This window comes from Bactrocera neohumeralis, chromosome 5 (assembly GCF_024586455.1).
Source record: "Bactrocera neohumeralis isolate Rockhampton chromosome 5, APGP_CSIRO_Bneo_wtdbg2-racon-allhic-juicebox.fasta_v2, whole genome shotgun sequence".
In the NCBI taxonomy this organism is placed as follows: domain Eukaryota; kingdom Metazoa; phylum Arthropoda; class Insecta; order Diptera; family Tephritidae; genus Bactrocera; species Bactrocera neohumeralis.
In genome coordinates this window covers 35,737,515-35,757,316 of record NC_065922.1, presented here as the reverse complement: position 1 = coordinate 35,757,316, position 19,802 = coordinate 35,737,515, and the positions used below count along the sequence as shown (strand labels likewise).

The 19,802-nt window shown below is 33.2% G+C and overlaps 1 protein-coding gene and 1 long non-coding RNA gene across 13 annotated transcripts in view; one reads left to right on the top strand and one right to left on the bottom strand.

Annotated features, from left to right (window-relative positions):
- Positions 1 to 8,434, top strand: part of LOC126759867 (frequenin-1) — a 107,280-nt gene extending 98,846 nt beyond the window's left edge. For 5 of the 6 annotated variants that reach the window (XM_050475036.1, XM_050475039.1, XM_050475037.1 and 2 more), the window contains exon 9: positions 2,956 to 8,434. In XM_050475036.1, coding sequence (XP_050330993.1) covers positions 2,956 to 3,123 — 168 coding nt within the window. In that variant the 3' untranslated portion in view covers positions 3,124 to 8,434. The remainder of the gene's footprint in view (positions 1 to 2,955) is intronic. The other variant, XR_007667095.1, reaches the window with a different exon arrangement.
- The window catches only part of LOC126759875 (uncharacterized), a 565,378-nt gene that overhangs the window by 249,762 nt on the left and 295,814 nt on the right, over positions 1 to 19,802 (bottom strand). The window lies entirely within an intron of this gene.

Here is a 19,802-nt window from a genome sequence, read left to right as displayed (position 1 = left end):
GTAAATTTACAAGACATCTCATTAAAAGACATAGAAAAAACCCATTTTCGCCCTATATCTTGTAAACTTTTGACACAATTTGCAGGAATTTTTGCCGGAATTGGAGTTTTTAAATATCATTTTTGAAAATTTGGAGAAATAAAAGTATTTGTTACATTCAAAGCATAGGGTAACTGTGAGAGTGACACGTCGCTAGACAAAGCTAGAAAAGTGCATCTTTAAGTTCTATCACTATTTTTAAGAGAGATTTAAGCCAAAAGATGTAAGACAAATTCAAATACTGAAGAGTATTCGAGTAAAAATTAATACATATTTTTCATTGTTATTCCGATTATTACATTGTGAGTGTACAACTCTTTATCTTTTATAATAAATTTTGTAAAAAAATTTGTTGAAGTTGAAAAAACAGCGAAGATCGTTTTGCCGCCCCCAAGACGTTGCGTCCGGGGAAAGAGGTTCTTAGCTCTCGTATGCTTTTTCGTTGTCGTGTGATCGGGAACCCAATTTATGGATATGTAAAACAACCTGCCCGTAAGCTTAAAGTCTTCCTGCAATTGTTGACTATGCAGGATTTAATTTGTGGCATAGAAAAGGCCAGCAATACCGTCTGGTTGTTTGTGATTATGGTTGCGTTGATGTATCCTTTCCTAACTATTCAATTGATCACTATTGGCCTCCTCTGTACCTATTACTTCAGCTTTGAAAATGCTGGCTGAGTTTCGTAGACGGATAGAAGTAGCTATGTCAAGATCATTGGAGTTTACCTCCGACTCTACTCCGCAGTTCACTTTGTCCCATCGATATAGATAGATATAAACTTCTTCTCCATTCACGTTAGAGGGTGACCTCACCAGAAAGAGACTAATAAAATCTAACCTCGGGAGATTTAGTCTGTTTTATTAGAGTACGCTGGTTCAGAATAGCGCAATATACATAATATTTCCGGTTCCAACCTACGAAGTCCTTTATTCTGATAGCAGGACTTACTGCTACTTTCCGAATAAACACTTCTATGGGCAATTGATGTAAGAACACAATCAGCGTTTCGGTCGGACATTACTTAATAGTTTTGTAACATCACACACATGGAATTTATCATCCACATGATTATATTTGGTTTACGGCTCCAGTTCCCGCTAGGAATTATTTTGCAGTTTAAGTGTAAAGACGTTAAGTGTATTATACGCTTAATTTATTCGTTTTTTTTTAATATCCAGTTCAGTTTGATATCGATTTCAACCCCTAGGTATTTTGCCGTGGAGGTCAGACAAATTCTTGTACCACTGATGCTTTTCTTCACTCATTGGTGATGCTTCCTAACCAATGAGTGAGGAAGAGCATCATCGCCGTTTTACTAAGGGTTACACTTATTTCGTTGTTCGCGGCCCAAAAATGTATTCGTTGGGCTCTTTCCATTATCACACTGATTATGGAAGGAAATATCCTTAGATGAATGATAACCTCTTTGAAGAGTGCCTATGCTTACGTAGTTTGTTAGTGTTGCTGAGCCATTTTATGCTGTAATCAATCTGTTCATAGCTCGTGTCTATCTGCAAACTGTGTCGGCAATGCCGCCATTGGACAGAGAACATTGTTATCTAAATTCCAAAAACTTTTTTCTTAGTTCAGTTTGCCTACAATTCAGGTTATAATGCGCCCTGCCCCGGGATTTTAGAAAGTTTCATACTATTATATGGAGGTCGTTTCAAGTCTGTCAGGAGAAAGGTTTCTAAAGCCCAGCTTATAGTATAAATAATATTTATATAACAATTATATTGTATAGCATGTTTCTTAAGGGGTTACATGGGTTTGCGGGTTTCCAAAAATCCTCCACCTCTAGAATATTATCTTGAATTTTTAAGCCTTGAGAACTTGTGCGCTCGAAGCTAGGTAGGCTAAGTAAGCCGTCTTTAAACGCGTTTTTCTAATTGTGTTTTTGAAATCGGTTGGCAAGATTTCTCGAGAACTACTCAACTGATATTCATGAAATTTTTCACAGGTTTTGAGATAAAATGCTTAAAGACTTGGATGACGGATTTTTTTTTCGATTACAACTACAGTAGAGGCCCGCTAATCCGGATCAATTAAAACCGGCCCCTATCCGGAATATAAGGAAATCCGGATTACCAAAGACATATCAGAACTATGTATTATGAAAAAAATATATAAATTTCTATTTGTTTATTATAACAAATAATACACATGTTCCAAAAAAACAAAAAAAAAAAAAAAAAAAAAGCGAATGTAGTGAATAATAAACATGTGATCCGGATTAGAGAATACGGATAGAGAATGTCGGTCCGGATTACAAGGGACATAATAGAAATTTTGAGTTTTTTAACCCTGTCCGGATTACAGTGGAATCCGGATTAGGCCATGTCCGGATTAGCGGGCCTCTACTGTATTTGAAAAACAAGTGTCGCCAAATTTTCACTGAAATTTAAATTTTTTTGTAAAAATTTCTGCCAAAAATCTATTTTTTAGTTTATTTTCCTTCGTCCAAATTCTAAGTTAAAATTTGAACTAAAACACGTATTTTTTCACCTTATATTATCATGTAAGTAGTTATTCTGCCAAAGCGGGTCCATTTTTTTCCGTGGAGTCACCGGAAATGGCGTCGCAATGGCCGAGTTTAAAATATTTTTTTCTAAAAATTTCAGAATTTCTTTGTGAATAGTGCACAAAAAAAAAAATTCTAACAAAATATTTAATTTAAAAAATTGTAAAAAATGTTGAAAATGGCTGTTTTTTACCCCGGGGGAGCTCATGTAACTCCTTAAGCTAAGCAAGAATTTCTCTGATTTTTTAAAATCACGAACTATCTCGTTGTTACTTCATAAAAGCTAACTCTAAAATATTAACATCACAGTTTATTTATTCTTTATAAAAATTTTCTTTAATTTACTAAAACCTTTTTATCACTTTCTTATGTATTTTTCTGCTACACGCAAACAGGGTCAACAGCCGCAATCGGAGGATGAGAATACGCCGCAGAAACGTGTGGATAAAATATTCGATCAAATGGATAAGAATCATGATGGTAAATTAACATTAGAAGAATTTCGTGAGGGTAGTAAAGCTGATCCACGTATAGTTCAGGCGTTAAGTTTAGGTGGTGGTTAAGACACGAATGCCAACGAACGACGACACTACGTAAACAAACGAACAGTAAATTTAACAGATAATATTTATGAGAAATGATAAAAGGGGAGTGTGGGCCAGCGAGAGCGCTGAAGAAAATTTGTATAATTAATGACAAAAATAAAAAAAAAATAAATAAAAATTATAAATGGCACGCTGCAATAGTTTGCGCTGAACTTTAAGCAATCAGTTTTTTTACAAGAAACTATTAAATTTTGGAAAACGAACTTTCAGTGTTAGATTACTTACTTTTCGCGTAAATAAATATGCATTTTTTTCCAATAAAAAATACTTAAAAATTATTTTCACGCAACTTTTGCTATAAAAAACTTGCAAAAAGAAAAAGAAACACTTTCTTAAAAAAAAAAATAATAATTAATTAAAGTAATATTATAATAAACTTACATAATGAGCAATTTAGTAATTTTTATTGACAACATATATGAGATAATAATTTTTTGCAAAAAATTTTAATACCAGCATATAGTTAAAAAACAAATAATATAAACTTATTGTGAAAAAATGCGTTCATTAGTATATATAACTTACTATATACACAACAATTGAACAGCGAATAAAAATTTGAAATCAATTAGCAATACAAAGCGAATACACCAATTATTTAGTAATTAGCAACCAAATAACAAAAAAAAATTTATAAAATTAAACTAACAACAAAAAATTGTTTTCATGCAAACGATAGTGTCTAGTGAGAATGTCATAAAACAAGCCTTCATTATATTTATAAATAAATATAAATATAAAAAATTACAAAATAATAATAAATAATATATTATTAATAATTAATAATTATTAACCAATCATACAATTGATTAATTGTTTTAAAAAGTTAGCAATTAGCCTTATTGCATATTAGCATGGCCTTATGGCTTTGGCGCTGCGGAAGATGAGCACGATGACGAAAACAGTAGCATACATATAGGCGTTAGGACAATTAGTAGCAAAAAATATATAAGTCATAGATATACATTTAAGTAGTTGTGCAATGAAGTTTTCGAAATAAAATGCGATATTATATTTTGACGTTACATACATACTTAGTATAGGGGATTAGAGCAGTATCTAAGTTTACTCAACGCAAAGTGTAGCATACCTTACGCAGCCAAAAGAATGTATAGTGGAAAAGTTCAAGGATATAGCATACATTTAGGCGAAGTTAGTTGCGGGAAAAGCGCTTGAGCGTTAGCTTAGGTTGTACGAAAAGCGCTTGAGGGTTAGCTTTAGTGCGGCAAAGTGACGGCCTTAGTTGAACTTTAATGACGCATTTGAACTTCGCTTACATCTTCGGGCATTCACAGACATACTCACCGACAGCACTGTGTCGTATGCCATCATACTAAGATAATTTCTATTCTATGTGCGGTTCAGCTTTATTATTATTTCACTAAATTATCAAATAAAATGTATAGCAAGACAAACTAGAAATATTTGCAATATTTATTACTAACAATTAATACCCATGTACATGAAATCATCATGCTCTACAAAAATAAATATGACTATGCTTAAAATAAAAATCTACAACAGGTAAAAAATAAATTTATAACTAAACCAAAACCTCACCGAAATTCTTCAAAAATACTAAAAATACAGTCTGTAAAAATATGTTTAACCACCATATGAGAAAATAAATAAGTTAAAAGTATTTTAGTAAATTTATAAAAATACAATTAGTGCTGTTGCAAACAATACAGTGAAATATACTTATATATAATTGTATAGAAAGGTATGTAAGAATCTCAATTAATACCAAAATTGCAAAGCGCAGACAAGGTATGGCATGTATATTGAACTAAAAACTTTACATAAGTATGCACAAAAAGTTTATTATTCAGTTTTAAATTATGTAAATACTAAACACAATTTAAATAATACAAAAATACCACCATTGTGCTTCAGGCACATGAAAAATAGCGAAATTCGTAAAAATTGTAATATAAAAGAATGAATATTTCAAACTTAAGTATAGCCAACGGGATACATACACTAAATAACCAGCCAACATTTAAACGTTGATTTTTCTGATGTAATATTATTATATTACATAAAAATATTTTCTTTATGCGTGGCATAAGCATGGTCTTTCTTGAAACTAAAAATACCAAATACCCACTAATTGAAATATTTTCAAAACTTGGAACCAAAAAGTATGCGTTTCTTAATAAAAAAAATAAAAAGAATAGAAAGCAGTAATGCAAATCAGTCGCGGTAGACATTGCTCCAACATTTTGCTTAAAATCTTCAAGCATATTAAGTAAGAAGGGTTGCCACCCAGAGTTTTTCTTTCACACTAAATAGAGTGTGTTGCCACCCAGAATTCTTGATTCATACTAAATAAAGAGGGTTGCCTTGTTGTCGTTGAAACAAACAATTTTCAAAAATATCCAACACTGAAGTTTTTTACGCCGAACTAATGCTTTTAAACTTCTAAAGTCGAAAGTCGAAACTCAAAATTAATTTTCAAAATTGTGTTTTTAGAATAAAGGGTTACAACCACTTCAGAATTTCCAAATACCAATAATTTTTGGCTTATTACTATATGAAATATTTGACAATATTCTACAAAAATTTGAAGTTAATGCCGCAAAATGTTTCGGAGATGTGAGCAAAAGCTCCGAAAGTCGAAACTCAGAGTGAACTTAAAAAAATATGTTCGTGGATTAAGGGCTTATGATATCCTTTTGTGAAGTTCCAAAATTATTTTTGCTTTTATATCGAGTAAACATACAATATTTGACCATATTCTCCAAAAATTTGAAGTTAATCCCGGAAAATGTTTCGGAAAGCTTCAAGAGAATGAACTTTCAAAAATATTTTCGTCGGTTAAGGATTTACGTGTACCCATTTAATTGCTATTTTTGCTTTCATATCGAATATACATACATACTGTGTTTGACTATATTCTCCGAAAAATTTGAAAAAAAAAACTAAATTTTTTGTAATCGGCTTCCAAAGCATTAAGAGTTTCTTTCTGAAAACACTCTTTTTAGAGGAAAACTTCTTTGAAACGCTTAGACCGATCGATTTAAAATTTTCAAATGATCAAAAGATTGCAGTTTTTGATTACAAAATTGATTGCTTTAAATAAAGTTTCGACAAGTCCTTCGATTATTTCTTGTAATTATAAAATTTTTTGCGTTGTAAGTTTGAAAAAAATTTAGATGGAAATATCGTTTTCACCTTTCGGCACATTTTTGCAGAGGTCCTCCTGAAGATCGACTACGTTATCAAGGGAATCTATAGCTTTAAAAGCCTCTCCCAAAGCTAAATCTTCTACTAAATCTTTAAAGGCTTTTTTTCTCAAATAATTATTTTCGGAGGAAAACTCGGACCGATCGATTTAAATTTTCAAGGGAATGCTGTTTTTGATAATAAGCCCATTCTAGGGGTAAATTTTATCAAAAATATCCTTTTTTTGTTAAACTGCAAATTTGTTAAAAATAAAAGTTCTGACAAGTCTTTCGATCATTTCAGCAGTAATTATGAAATTTTTTGTGTTATGGGTTTGAAAAAAATTTAGACAGAAAATCGTCTTCACCGTCCGCACCTATTTTTCGGCGGTCCTCGAGGAGGTCGACTACAATATCAAGGGAATCGAAAATTTTTCAAAATGAATGGACGACTTTTAAAATATTTATTTATTAAATAAGATGCCTCCAAATAATCATGTGAAACGCATTTGACTGACTTGCAAGTGGCTATAACCCTTCAGTAAAGAAATTAAACATAAAAGTAAAAAAATTGCAACCTTTTGAAGCGTTCGCTATGCAAATTGTATAAAAATTAAAAACTTCACAAAAATTTCTTAATAATACAATCAAAAATTTGAAGCATTAAAAGCACATTGCAATTTCGCAAATTTAAGTATAACTTTTAGCTAATTTTAAAAATTATTCCAAGCACATAAAAATATCACAAAACATTAAAATCGATATTTGATTATTATATTTTATTTTTTTAAATTTGAAAATCGCAAAACCACACACTTTACACTACTTGAAAATAAAGCAACTAAATTTATACTAATTTTTAAAGCGAAGGCTAAAGTCAATTCTTGTACTTATTACAACGCTAACTAAAACTATAAAACAAAATAAGAATATTAAAACTATTTAGAACTCAGATATGAAAACACAAAGCACTAATGTACTACTTACTATTACGCTACTCATTATTCGAAAACTATATTATGTAAATTACATTACATTATATATAAATAAAAAATATATATACTTAATTAAATTTAGTGCAGAACTAAATAAAAAATAAGATATCTTTAAAAGCAATATTTTAAATTTGAGTAATATATACAGTGAAAAGCAAAACATAAGAATATGTATATAAAAAAATAAAAAAAATTAAATAAAAAATTAAAAAATAATGAAATAAAAAATGCAAATAATTAAGTTGAAATCATAAGACGAAAAAATATAATAAAAAAAATTAAATTAAAAAAAAAAAAAAAATTAAAAAATAATATTCAATAAGATACAAAATAAATAAAATACAAAATAATATAAAGAATAAAATTAAAATATAAACACAAGAACACCACATCGTAGGCACACTGTGCCGCACTGAAAATGCAATTAAAGCAACCAAGGCAATTTTCTTTCAATTATATTAAACGCGAATAAAAAAAGCAGTGATTATGGTGTCAATAATGTTGTCAAATTGCACAACATACCAAACAATATACCGAACTTACAAAAAAATAAATAAAATATCTGCAAAAACTTCAAATTTAATAAACGCAAAAATATAAAATTAATTTGCAACTACAAAGAGTGCATATTAATATGGCGCGTGCTGTAGAAAAAATATAGCAACACAATACCTTTTGTGGTATATGACAAGTGTGACGTCACTGTTGCACATTTCATGTGCATGCAAATAAAAGTAAAGCAAAACACGACATCAATTAAAATGTAATATACATACATACATACGATATTTGAAAGCGCAACAGTTTAATAGGAACAAAGAAAATAACAGTAAAATTTACTATATTAAAACTTATATACATACAATTTTAAGGTAATATAAACAAAGAGCAAAAAACAACAACAACAACACATATACTTATATATATATAGTACATACAAATGTATTTTTCTTATTTTTACTCATTTATTTATTGACTAATTTAGTTTTTTGAAATAAATATATTTTGTTGTTAATATATTTACTATACAAATTACAGTGAAATACCAAAGAAACAAACAGTGTGGCGTGAAATTATTCCGAAATAAAATTTTCTGCAAAAATTTAATATTCTTGAATTACTTTCTGATTGTTGGTTACTCTTTTGTTAATGGTAAGTGATGGTTGGTTTTCTTGGACACTACAAAAGTAGACCGATAGGGACAGAAAAATACGCCATATTTTTTCCTGCTCTTTTGACATTTTTCTTTAGTAAGGTTTTCCTTTTCTTCTTGGAGAGATATACGATTCAACAACGAGTCAAAATTATTAAAATTCACTACCGAAATTCGGAGTCAGTGGCCTCAACTTTAAGAGCGCTACGTCCAATTTATGGTGGTCATAATTGTCTTGTCAGATCAATAATTGAGCGTCTAGTGGAAAAATTTGAAAAGGCCAGTACAAAATGCTCGTAGTGTCGAGAATATTGCTGCCGCTAGCGCATAAATTGAGGAAGATCCAAATCAGACACTCACATGTCGTTCTCGAGCGTTGGGCATCGTTGTGACGAATTTTGCGAAAAGATCTTGGCCTACGTCCTTACAAAATCAAAATGACACAAAAACTGAAGCCGTAAGACCACCAGAATCGTCGTATGTTTGAGAATTGTGCTGAGTAACAACTTAAAAATTATCCTGATTTTCATCGAAAAATCATCTTCAGCGATGAGGCTCATTTCTGGCTGAATGGCTCTTGAAAAAATTACCGTCTGGTGCGGTTTATGCATCATGGGGCCGTACTTCTTCCGTGATGATCAAGACCGCCACGTTACATACTGTGAATGGGAATCGCTTCCGCTCAATGAAAACTGAATATTTTTGGGCCGAATGGGATGATATGGACTTGGACAATATGTGGTTCCCACATGACGGCGCCACAATCCACACAGCGAATGTCACAATCGATTTATTGAAAACCAAGTTTATTGAACGTGTTTTTTCGCGAAATAGCCTAGTCAATTGGCCGCCTCGGTCGTGCGATTTGACGCTGTTAGATAATTTCCTGTGGGGCTACGTCTATGGTCTATGCCAATAAGCCAGCGACGATTGATGAATTTCGTACGAAAATTGTGTTCAGCGTCTGGACTTCTGCATGCGTGCCCGTGGTGGCCATGCAAAATATATCGAGTTCCATACATAATGGCAACGAATGTACTTTCACAGCAATAAAGAAGCGCTCTTATTGAAAACCCCTTTTATAAAAAAACAGAAGCGTTTTTCTCCTTATCAGTAATTCAACATATTTTTGAATGTTAAAAATTATTTTTAGTGACATTTTGATTCAAAAAGGTCAGCACTGGACCAATTTTCGGAATAACTTTTACCAAAAAGGCTTCTACGGTCGAAGAAGAACGCATAAATAAAAGGCCAGCATTTTAGTCTTCATTAGACATCTTGGCAAAGTACGTATGCTTTTAGCTTTACATCAGTTTTTACCAAAGTGACAGACATGTGAAAATAACTCAAACTTCAGACAATAAAATAGCGATAAGCTAGTTTATAACAAGTAAGGAATGGCTAAGTTCAGCTGTAACCAAACATTTCCTACTCTTGCAATTTACAGGAATCAAAGCCCGGGAAATAACTTCAGGTGTTGGTAATATTAAAAATTGTAGCGAAAGTTTCCAACTTCATTGTTAGACGAAATCAGAAATGGATATTAATGAAAAGTGAAAAACGTCAACCGCATCAATTCATTATACATTATTAAGGATGTAAGGTTTAGGCCAAGAACAGTTTCATTTACAATGTTAAGAAAACGTATCCACTTTATTTCATTAAAATATCATTTCGTTGGAAAGTTGGAAAACATTTTATAGCATATATTGGTAGCCGAGAAATGGCATGTATGACAGTGACACGTTAGTGTCAGTGACATCAGTGCCAAATATCACATCAAAATAATCATTGGTATTTAGTAAACTCTTGTCTTTTTGAAGTACATAAAGTGCATTCGGCGATTTTTACGATTAGTGAAATTATTCCAAAAAGTTGCATTAAATTTTATAGGCGGAATCAAATTGCTGATGCCGGAACGTTCAGAATGTTGAAACAGACTGTCGGTGATAATTTTTCGTCGCGAGAAAGTGTTCTGGATTGGTGCAAACTATTCGAACAAGGTCGGGAATTAGGTTTACGACATCAACTAATGATCAACACATCAATTAAATAAAGAAATTGGTGTCAGAGAATTGACGATTAACAGTCACAGATATTACTGACATTGTTGGAATATCGGAGAGTTCAGTGAAAGCCATTTTGAAAGATCATTTGAGACTCAGAACAATTTCTTCCTAACACGTCTGTAAAACATTGCTTTCCGACTACCAGGATGTCACAAAACTTATTATTACTGCTTACGACCCGGAAACAGACGATCAGTTGGTCGAATATCGTGGCAAAGGTGAGCCGAGGCCGAAAAAACCACGTCGAAGCAGGTCAAAAATCAAGGTTATGGTGACAGTTTTCTTCGATATTATTTTAGTGTTATGCATCTTTTGCGCGAAGCTATTCATAAAAGGGGCCAGAATTGTCGGCTGACAACTCTTGGTTTTTGCACCACGATAATGCAGCGTCGCATATTGCATTGATTCTTCGTGTGTTTTTTGCCAAATTTTCAACCAATATCGGACCCCAACGACCGTATTCGCCTCATTTAGCTCGGTGTGACTTCTGGATATTGAGCAAACTAAAACGAGCGCTCCAGGGACACCGGTTTGAGTCAATTAAAAACATTTAACGTGAATCGCTGAGCGCATTGAATGCTATTCCGGAAATTGACTTTAACAACTGTTTCTAGCATTGGAAAACACGTTGACACAAGTGTATTAAGGCCAAGGAGGATTACTTTCATGGGGACGACATATGTAAATTTTGAAGAATAAATTAAGAATTTTAAAATTATGAACAAAGTCTTACTATATTTTGCTCATAATAGTATGTATGGACTAGTGTAAACGGGAGGTTGCAAAACTGTGAATATCAGTTATGTTGAAGTAGAGGCAAATTTCCTCCGATTTCGTCCTTTTCAGGCACGAAGATTCACTGTCCTCAGAAATATACGCTCTCTCATTTCATTAAAATAACTCCCATATTAACAGAGATATCTGTTCTAAAGACAACTGTTAGTTCGCAAATCTTTATATTAGGGAAGTATTGACCCGATTTAAGCCTTTTTTGACACAGGGGTATATTATTATCAGCAAAACATTTTCCCCGAATTTTAATACCACATCCCACGGAATAACTGACAGTTTCGGAAAAAGTCTGTTAAAAAAACTGGGGTACATGTAATTGCCATCTGGGTTCCTGAAAAGTTATAGACCGATATTGAAAATATTGTTTGTAAGATGGAACATCTTTAGGCAGTTTTAGTAGAGAAATAAAATATAAGTAAGTTTTAAACCGGAAAAAATCGAGCAACCGCATCCATTTGCCACCTTTTAAACATAAGAATTGAATATGGCGATGTGGTATGGTGTTATAAACATAGATTTCACATTCCTGACGTAATCATCTTATGTCCTACCTTAAAAATCTAATCATCGAAAATTGAGCTCATCGGATGAACCATCTGAGACGTTGACGCGGCCAACATTTGAAGGAGATAATCTTCAAAAACTAAATATCAAAGAATTTTCGTTCGAATGATAATAAACATTTGAAGTGTCTGTGTTTTTTCTTTTATAAAGTAGAGAGCCTCGAAATGGGTCACCATTCAACTTTTTCTCAGTTAGTTTACATATTATTTGAAGAGTGGTTTTCCGAAATATCTTTAAGTTGCAAATATATTAACTGGAAAAGGCAGCTGTTATTCTCAAAATAATAAGTGTTATGTAAGGAAATGCTATAGTATTTGTACTTTATGTATACCGGATTTTTTATAGCATACTCAAAATTAACAGCTACCATAAAAGCATATAAAGTACTGAAAGTGTGAAAGAAAGCGTTAGAGTTAGATGAGAAATACAATATAGAATAAATAGAAAAAACGTTAACTTCGGCTGCACCGAAGCTAATATACCCTTCACAGGTGCATTTCTTCTAGTAACTATGTGTTGAGTTTGTATGGAAGCTATATGCTATAGTAATCCGATCTGAAAATTTTTTCGGAGATTATATTATTTCCATGTCAAATGCCAAAGTTTTCCCATACCAAATTTGATTCCGATCGTTCAGTTTGTATATCTTGATGCATAGCAACAATTTTTGACCACCGATCAGTTTTTCAGCATTTGATTCCGATCGGCAGCTATATGCTCTAGTGAGCCGATATCGGCAGTTCCGACAAATGAGAGAAAATTACGTTTGCAAAATTTCAAAATGATATCTTAAAAACTGAGGAACTAGTTCGTATATATACAGACAGACAGACGGACGGACAGACGGACATGGTTAAATCTACTCAGCTCAACATACTGATCATTTATATATATCCTTTATGGGGTCTCCGACGCTTCCTTCTGGGTGTTACAAACTTCGTGACAAACTTAATATACCCTGTTCAGGGTATAAATATACGTTTATACTGCACGTAAGCTGAACTGAATTGAACGTGCATGGCAGTAATAGAAGCGTTTAAAGCTACAACCATTCGACGAAGTTACAGGGGATGACAAACGAAAATAGTCACAGAATCCTTTACATATTCATGGAAACTATTTCCGTTCACACATAATATGTAAATGTAGATGTATCAATTCATATATACATACATACATACATATGTGTTAATATACATTCCATCTAACATTTTGCAAATGTACTTTCCATACATTTCAATTCACGCGATGCTACTTTTTCAATTTTACCTTCGGAATGTTTTTTAACGTCCACACATGTGGGCCAACCTCACTTCCTGCGCTGCAAATGAAAGTTTTGCTGGACATACAAGTATGTACGTGGCATATTGAGGTGTCAGGTAGCGGTAAACTAATACTCACGGCAGAACTCAGCCAACCAAGTGACCAAGCTGTATTGGTATATAGTTGCATTGAAGTGGTTGTAAGTAGAGTTTCGGGTATACTCACATACAAATACACTCAGTTAGTTTGCCTAGTCAACGGCAATGTTGGTATCCCACTTCCAACCAACACTATTAAATGTATTACGCTAGCTGCTATTGTTTAGTAAACTTACACACACACGCGCGAAACGCTAGTTCAGGCGGTTCCACCTGAAAACAATTGGTTTTCATGCTACGTAAATTTGTGGAATACAGAGCAGTACTAGGGTGGTCCGAAAAATTTAGCTATTATTTTCGGTATTGCCTTTATAATCGCTTATAAAGAAGGAAAACGCTTTTATAAAGCAATTCTAGAAGATTTATTAAAAAAGAAATTCGGTATTTAGGGAGAATATTTCAGAGTAATTCCCATAGAATTAAACATTTCCTATAAAACTGGCATTTTTAGAGAAAAAAATGTTAGAATTCTAAATAAGTTATATTTATTCTTCAATTCTCTGGACGATTTCGTGGTATAATAGATGAAAAATTAGCGAATTTACTACGGGTTGCCATCACAATGGATATTTATATTTAGTACAAATACCAATATTTGTTTTTATTATATTTAATTCCATTCCGTTTAATAACATGGTAAAAAAGAGGCAATATTATAGAGGTTAAATTATTCATCAATACTTATGGCGACGATTTTCTCAGTCCTCAAAAACTTTTCATAAGCACTTTTTGGGTTGACCTTTAGCTTCTTCTGCGAATTTTGTTTTATATCTTCGATCGATTGCCACTCCGTGGAGGCAATTTCAGTTTGGGGAACAAGAAAATCTGGTGAATACGGTGGTGGCCGACCGTTTTTGGAATGGTTCCACAAATCCGACCGTTTTCGTCGTATGTTCTCATGCAAACGTCTCAATACGCGCAAATAGAACTTCTTATTGGCCAAACCAAAGCACGAATATCAGAAAAGCTATTAGCAAAACTTTGATTTTTGAGCGGATTTGGCGTTGTTCTTTTGGTTTCTGCTCATTTTTTCCTCCATTCTGCTTATTGTTGACTTGATTGTATGTCAAACTCATAAGCCCATGTCCAATAAAAGGTAAAAAAGTGGGTCAGTATCCCCAAATAAACAAAGGTTTTTGACTTGGCTTAAAGCTAACAAAGCGTTCATGGCGTTAAATTTAAACAAAAGGGTTTTTGGTCCTATAAAATGTAAACCAATGGGTCAGTGACCCCAAATCTAAAAAAAAAGTTGTTGAATTGGCTAAATGTAAAAGAAGGTTGTGAGCTTGGCTAAATGTAATGAAAAAGTTCATTGATCTCAAATGTAAATAAAAGGGTCAATTTAAACAAAAAGGTCATTGACTTTATTCAATGTTTACAAAAGGGTCTTTGACCCCATAAAATGTAAACAAATAGGTCAGTGAAACTAAAAGTAAACAACGGTTGTGGACCTACATAAATTTAAACAAAAAGCTAATTGCCTCCAATGTAAACAAAGGGGCTCTCTTCCCATCTCTCTAACACTTGCCTGATGATTTTCAAGCACCATATTCTGCACTTTAATTTTAAATTTTCATCAGTTAAACAGGTCGCTTGTCGTCCAGAACGTGGCATGTTTTTAACGATTTCTCCATGGCTTTGTAGCACTCGTAGCTTTGTGTTTTTTATAACACTGAATCACCATAAGCCTTTTCCAACATCTTTAACGATTCTGCACACGGAATTTGGTTTGAAACACAAAATTTAAGACAAATTCTTGGTTCGATATGTTAATCCGTTGTCAAGATAGCAACGCATTACTGAGGTGTACCGACTTAAGCAGCTCCTGTTAACATACTGGTTGACAGATCGCTCTCACATTTGGAATAGTAATTAAGAGCAGTCCTACCAACTTAACAAAATATTTTTTTTAATATCATTTGCCCGGGGAATTCAATTATAATTTCCGGGTGCTTTTTTGTCATTTACGTATAAGGTATCAAATTAACCGGAAGTTTGAAAATTCTTATAATGTATTAGGTATATGAGAGATAATAGAATTATTGAACCGATTTTTTTAAATACATGAGTGCTATAAAAAGGATTCTTTACGAATGTATGTAACACAACTCACAGATTGATAGATATATATTAGATAGAAAGTTCACCATTGGAACTTTGATTGACATATTCTCTATCTGGGGGCTTGAAGTGTTTGTCTTGCGCTAATTTTTTTCCGACACATTTATTGGTATTATTGGTTGGTGATTTGCATACTGGAACATAGGAACACCAAGGTTATATTATATACCAAATTTGGTCGATATCGGTCAACTAAGTCCTGAGATATGGAGTGGACTGCATTTATATATACATACATATGTATATAACCCAATATATAATTCGATTATTTTTAGGTGATACAAACAACCGTTAGGTAAAACAAACTATTATAATCTGTGGCAACATGAGTCTCACAGTCTCCTTAGAATTATCCTTTGAAAGCCACAAAGTAGGCCCTCCCTAATACATGCACATCCATTACATGATGCTGAAATTTTAAAGTTTCTAACTTCACAGAAATTTTGGCAAACTTTAATCACCTAAGTGACACCAATTTGCATCTTTGTATGGCTTGATTAGAAACTGCCGTGATGAATAAATAAAAAATTGAATGAAAGAAAGTCGAATATTAAGTTAAAGGCAAGTTAGTGCGAGTGTTATGCATATAGTGTCTATCAAAAAGAATAACGTGCGGTTAAAATGAAATAAAACTCTCAAAAAAATCCTACGTTTTCTTGTTATGCAGATAATTTTTTGCCATATATAATTTGAAGAAAATGTCGGCGGAATAAATGTCTCAGCTTTGTTTGCATATCTCCAACTGTTTATGCTGATTTTATGCTAATTTTTTACGACCCAGTTTAGGAATTTCCTCTGTAGTCCACGGAATGTTGTCTGCGAGCTCCTTGAGACTTAAGTCTTTGATTTAACATAACTCCAGAGAAAATAATCTTGAAGCATTAAATCGCATTATCTTTGTCTTCAATTGACTGGGCTGTTTCCCGAAATTAATGAGCAGCCACACTTTGCACGCACATGTCCATGTTTAGGCCTCAATCATGAGGCGGTGCATCGATTATACCAAAATTCCGGCAAAAAGTTCATCAACAGCATGTTATAACACTCTTTATTGATAGTAACGGCATTTTTTTTACTGTATTTCGAAAAAAAATATGGCCCCACGATACTGTCATACCACAATTGGCACGAAATGGTTAATTCTTTCGGTTGCAATTGCTTTTACTGAACTATACAAGGATTTCGATTCATCCTAATAACGGCAATTTTGTTTACCCACCGGAGAACATGAGTTTGAGTAATAATCTTCCACAATTTCCAAGCGTTGTACCAAATTGAAACCAAGCGAAAGACAACACATATATATTGGATAGATTTGACAGATATATAAGGTAGAAAACTCAGACCAATTGTGGCACTCCGCGAGGATGCAAGCTGTTCCCCTTTCCTTAATAAATTAATATAGCTTCTCGACAAGAAGACTCTCAAGGTCGTTTCTTATGTGGACGACCACGCTGTCCTCTGTTCTGGAATGAACCTTAATCGCATATATAGAAAGGGACCTTAAGATCTCCGCCAACAGGAGCGGAGGGTCATGGTTACGGTCAATAAGGAGAAAAAGGTCATTTTAATCTTCCTTCATTAAGGGATAGAGTTACTGTACTCTCGAGCTCCGTCAAATATCTTGGAGTTAACCAGATAAAGAATTAAGCTGGAGAGAACACATTGAAAGCAGGGCTTTCAAAGCACTTAGAATCTGGAACTTTTTAAACTTTTTTTAATTTTTTGTGGTTGACTAAAGGCAATAACTTTATTCATAAATCGCATGGTCACAGTTAAATCTATGGGATTATAAAGACATCTTTATCTTCGCTTAATGAAGTTTCTGGTTTATAATACTGGGACTAATTTCAACGTAACATATTACCTTATTGTAAAGTTGTCGCAAAGCATGGTTATAAAGAAAAACATTGCGCCTTATTTGCATTAAAGTTTTGCCTCGACACTTTTTGGAGAAGTTAAAAAAAAGCTAATTTCCATCACTTTCTACCGCTTCTTTTGTGAACAAATAATCTATAATAGAATTTCTCAGCTACTTCTTTAGATTTTTTGTCAGCAGTTCCATAAAAAACTGCAGAGCTCAGACCGTCCTTTTCAGGCTTCAACAGAGCAGGAAGTGAAAATGTTTAAACTGTAAACAAATTGCTTTGTTTTATTTTAAGCCAACATCTGTTGGGGTTTTTTGCTTCTGACAACCCAAGGATGCATATTACATTTGAGACAAACTTTTGCATTAACTCTTCCCCTCTCATTGACTCATCCCGTTAAGCAGTTACTTATTTGTTTGTCTTTTCATTACACTTTCATTGAGAAGTTGTGAAGTTTTTTGCTGCAGATTTTAAAGCACACTCATCCAGTTCAAGTAAAGTCAACTGTTGAGGGTTACACATTGATGGACGGGTAATTAATTGCGCTCGTACATAATGCGAGTCAACTTGCTGACAGTTTATGTTGCGAGCAACCGGGGAGTGGAAGTGCAACCGTTTGCCCAGGGGAACAGCACTGTTGCTTGCAGCATAAAGTTTGCGTTGGAATTTTTTTTGTGTTGGTATGTAATTATATTTTATTGTTTTTTGTTTTGTTGGGGTTCCTCCTTTGTAATTAATAAAATGTAAGTCCGCAACAACAAGTAAAGGTTGGTGGTAAAAGTAAAAATGGCAAATATGTGTGGAGACTTTGTTGGGCGGAAGTCATTACTCAATACTTTCTCACATGCAGCTTGGGATCTCATTGGAGCTATAAAGCTTTTACTTGCAACAATGTTCGACATTTACCAATGTGCTAATTGCATTCTTGGTTTTGATCTGTTGTTGGGTTTAAATTGTTTTAGATTTCAGTTTCAATTTAATGTATTAGAAGAAATTATTGATTTTGGATAAGGAAAATATGTAATAATGTATACTTAAAAATTGGCTTTCCTTGAATTTCGCTCTTTCGACAAATCTCATTGTACCCTAATTGCTGATCACTTTTTCCTAGTTCAACAGAAAAGAAAATTTTCTAACCTATTTAGTTCGAATTGAAAATTGTAAATAATGTTAGAACTAATAAAGCGAAATCAAATTTTTTTCCAATAGATGGGTTTAGTATTCGTTACAAATTAGTTATATAAATGCGAAATTAAAAAGATAATTTTCGTAGCAAATATCCTTCTAAGACAGTTTTGTGATTGTTGGACTTTTTATTGTGGCCAAATATAAATAGACAGTCAGGAAGAGTTTGTTATGAGTTTGGTAATATTGACAGGGATAATAGGAAATCTTTTACCATGACCGCCTCTCCTTCTGCTTAGCTCTTATTTTGGATCTGTACTGCCAACAATTTAACCGTCCTGAAAAAGCATTTGTTCAGAAGCAGCTAGCTTTAGCTCACAGGAGAGAAATTGTGGTTCATTAGGATAAGGCAGGCCATAGCATAAGGTACAGCCATAGCGTCTCGGCGGAAGCTCCAGGATAATGGCTGGAAAGCTCATCTACCTGATTTACTGAACCTTCCAGAAAGTAGTTATTATCTCGTTTTGTCTATGACGACCGAGTTTGCAACTGAAAAATTCACCTGAAGAAAATCTTGTCAAATAGGCTGTCCCAGTTTTTTGCCAACAAAATAAGAATTTTTTTCTGTTTTCAGATTATTTGGATGGTAAATTATTCGCTAACATATGCGATTCTTCTAACAGCAGTAAATTTTGCCGAAATCAGCCGATATATTCGAAAAACATTTGGAAAATGCATTAGAAAGTTCACCTTTTTCAAATGAACAAGAAATAACGTTAACTTGCACCGAAACGACAATACTCTTCACAAACGCAAACTATTCTTTACAAGAACTAGATTTTGAAGCAAATTTCGGTAAATATATCTCGTCAAACGAAAAAGTTGTCCATACAAGCACTTAATTCCGATTCTTCAGTTTGAATGGCAATGATATATGGTAGTCGAAAAAGTCTTTTCGCATTTCTAATCAAACTTCAAATTTTTTTTTATATTTATAATGAACTTTAATGAACCTAATATATAACATTTTGATCGACTACTTTTTTTCATTTTTCCGCTAAAAACATAATTCCACCAGTGTAAAACTTTTTTGGTTTTTCGGCGAAAAACTGCGACAATTATATTTCACAGGCTTCTCTTGAAGCAAATTTTCACCATTAAAGCATTCTGCATTGACCGAAACAAATGATAGTCCGATGGTACAAGGTCATGCCTATATGGTGGATGTATCAAAACTTCCCAGCCAAGCTCTCCCAGTTTTCGCGAGTCATCAAAGATGTGTTTGGTCTAGCGTTGTGCTGATGGAAAACGAAGCCATTTCTGTTGATCAGTTCTTGGCGATTTGTTTTCCATTGCTTGCTT